The 1,284-nt window shown below is 45.8% G+C and overlaps 1 protein-coding gene across 1 annotated transcript in view; it reads left to right on the top strand.

The window, feature by feature from the left end:
• Positions 1-468: 468 nt before the first annotated feature.
• Positions 469-1,284, top strand: part of LOC103621159 (E3 SUMO-protein ligase PIAS2-like) — a gene marked incomplete at its 3' end in the record, with an annotated part of 16,734 nt that continues 15,918 nt past the window's right edge. Inside the window, exon 1 of the mRNA XM_008639906.2 lies at positions 469-511. Coding sequence (XP_008638128.2) covers positions 469-511 — 43 coding nt within the window. The remainder of the gene's footprint in view (positions 512-1,284) is intronic.

Raw genomic sequence — 1,284 nt, 5'->3', positions numbered from 1 at the left:
CCAGCTACTAGTAGCCAAAATATTCATAACACTCACTTGTAATAACTTCAGGATCCCGCTTATATTTTCCCCAATACAATCATCAACAAGTTCTGGCGGAAACTTCCCCGGAATCACCCCATCCGCTCTCAGGATCGCTAGCAGCCGCTCTATCGGTCGGTGACTCCCCCCTGCCAGCTCCTGTAGCCAGCCACTTGCAAGCTCTAACTTTACCCACACAGGGACTGCGCTGTGTGTGGGGACCTCTCCTCGTGTCTTACCAGCAGCCCTGGACATGCGTACGACTTACAGGCACCCTAAATGCAGAACATACAGTTTTATCTGCAGTCCCAGCAGGTTGTTGTTTGCCCCCACAGTGAGTGAGCTGAGAGGCGGAGTTCCTCCAGGAAAGCCCGGGGGCTCACCTAGGATGTCCGCTCCTCAGCCGATCCTGCAGCCGGACAGAGTTTCTCCTGGCTGCTCGCCAAAATGATATGCGGAAAAGACTCCACTACTGAAATAAGTAGTAAAGGTATGCTTCTTATTCTAGCACTGGGACACATGGGGGATAATTCCTCCAAAGTCATGCGTGCTGACAGCTGCATTCAGCTTGGCATATATCGGGTTACAAGTTCCATATTCATTGTTTCCCAATACGCCTATACATATTCATTACCTAGCCCTGCCTAGCCTTGCTTCATATTACAATGAGCCCAAAAGTCATTTACATCCACGTTGCGCTTGCGCAGTGTTGTCTGGTGGTCGTGGGCAGGGGTCGCTGAGAGGGAATAAGGGTCTTCCTCAGATGAAGTAAAGAGTCTTCCTCATCCTGAACTTTTCACCTTGCTTCCCTGCACATGCTCTTTATGTCCCTGGCCCAAGTCCAAACTTTAAGACTGGTTTGAGTTAGTTTTAGGTTGAAAACAGGATCTTTGGTCAAGATTCCTTCCCATTATCAATAGTGTCATATCTTCTCATTCTGCTTTGGTAGGCACAATAAGTGTTGAGCAAGCTGTATGCATTGCTTTTAACAAACAGCTTCTTAGCAAATCATTTAACCTCTGCTTCCCCATCCCCCCCGATTCATATTAGAAAAAGATTTTTCACTGTTTGGGTGGTCAGGCATTGGAATAGGTTGCTGTAGTGGTTTGGTTCAAAATATCCATTACTTACTCATTTCCCCTCTGTGAGATAAGAATTAGGAGAAAGCAAAGCAGGCACAAACCTTAAACAGTTGCAGTAAAGAAAGAGAGTTTTATTACTAATAGAATTAAAAGTAAAGAGAAATAACAAGAAATTAAAGCA

This window comes from Corvus brachyrhynchos, unplaced genomic scaffold (assembly GCF_000691975.1).
Source record: "Corvus brachyrhynchos isolate BGI_N302 unplaced genomic scaffold, ASM69197v1 scaffold1578, whole genome shotgun sequence".
In the NCBI taxonomy this organism is placed as follows: domain Eukaryota; kingdom Metazoa; phylum Chordata; class Aves; order Passeriformes; family Corvidae; genus Corvus; species Corvus brachyrhynchos.
The sequence above is the reverse complement of the archived record's forward strand: the minus strand, read 5'-3'. Positions and strand labels throughout refer to the sequence as shown.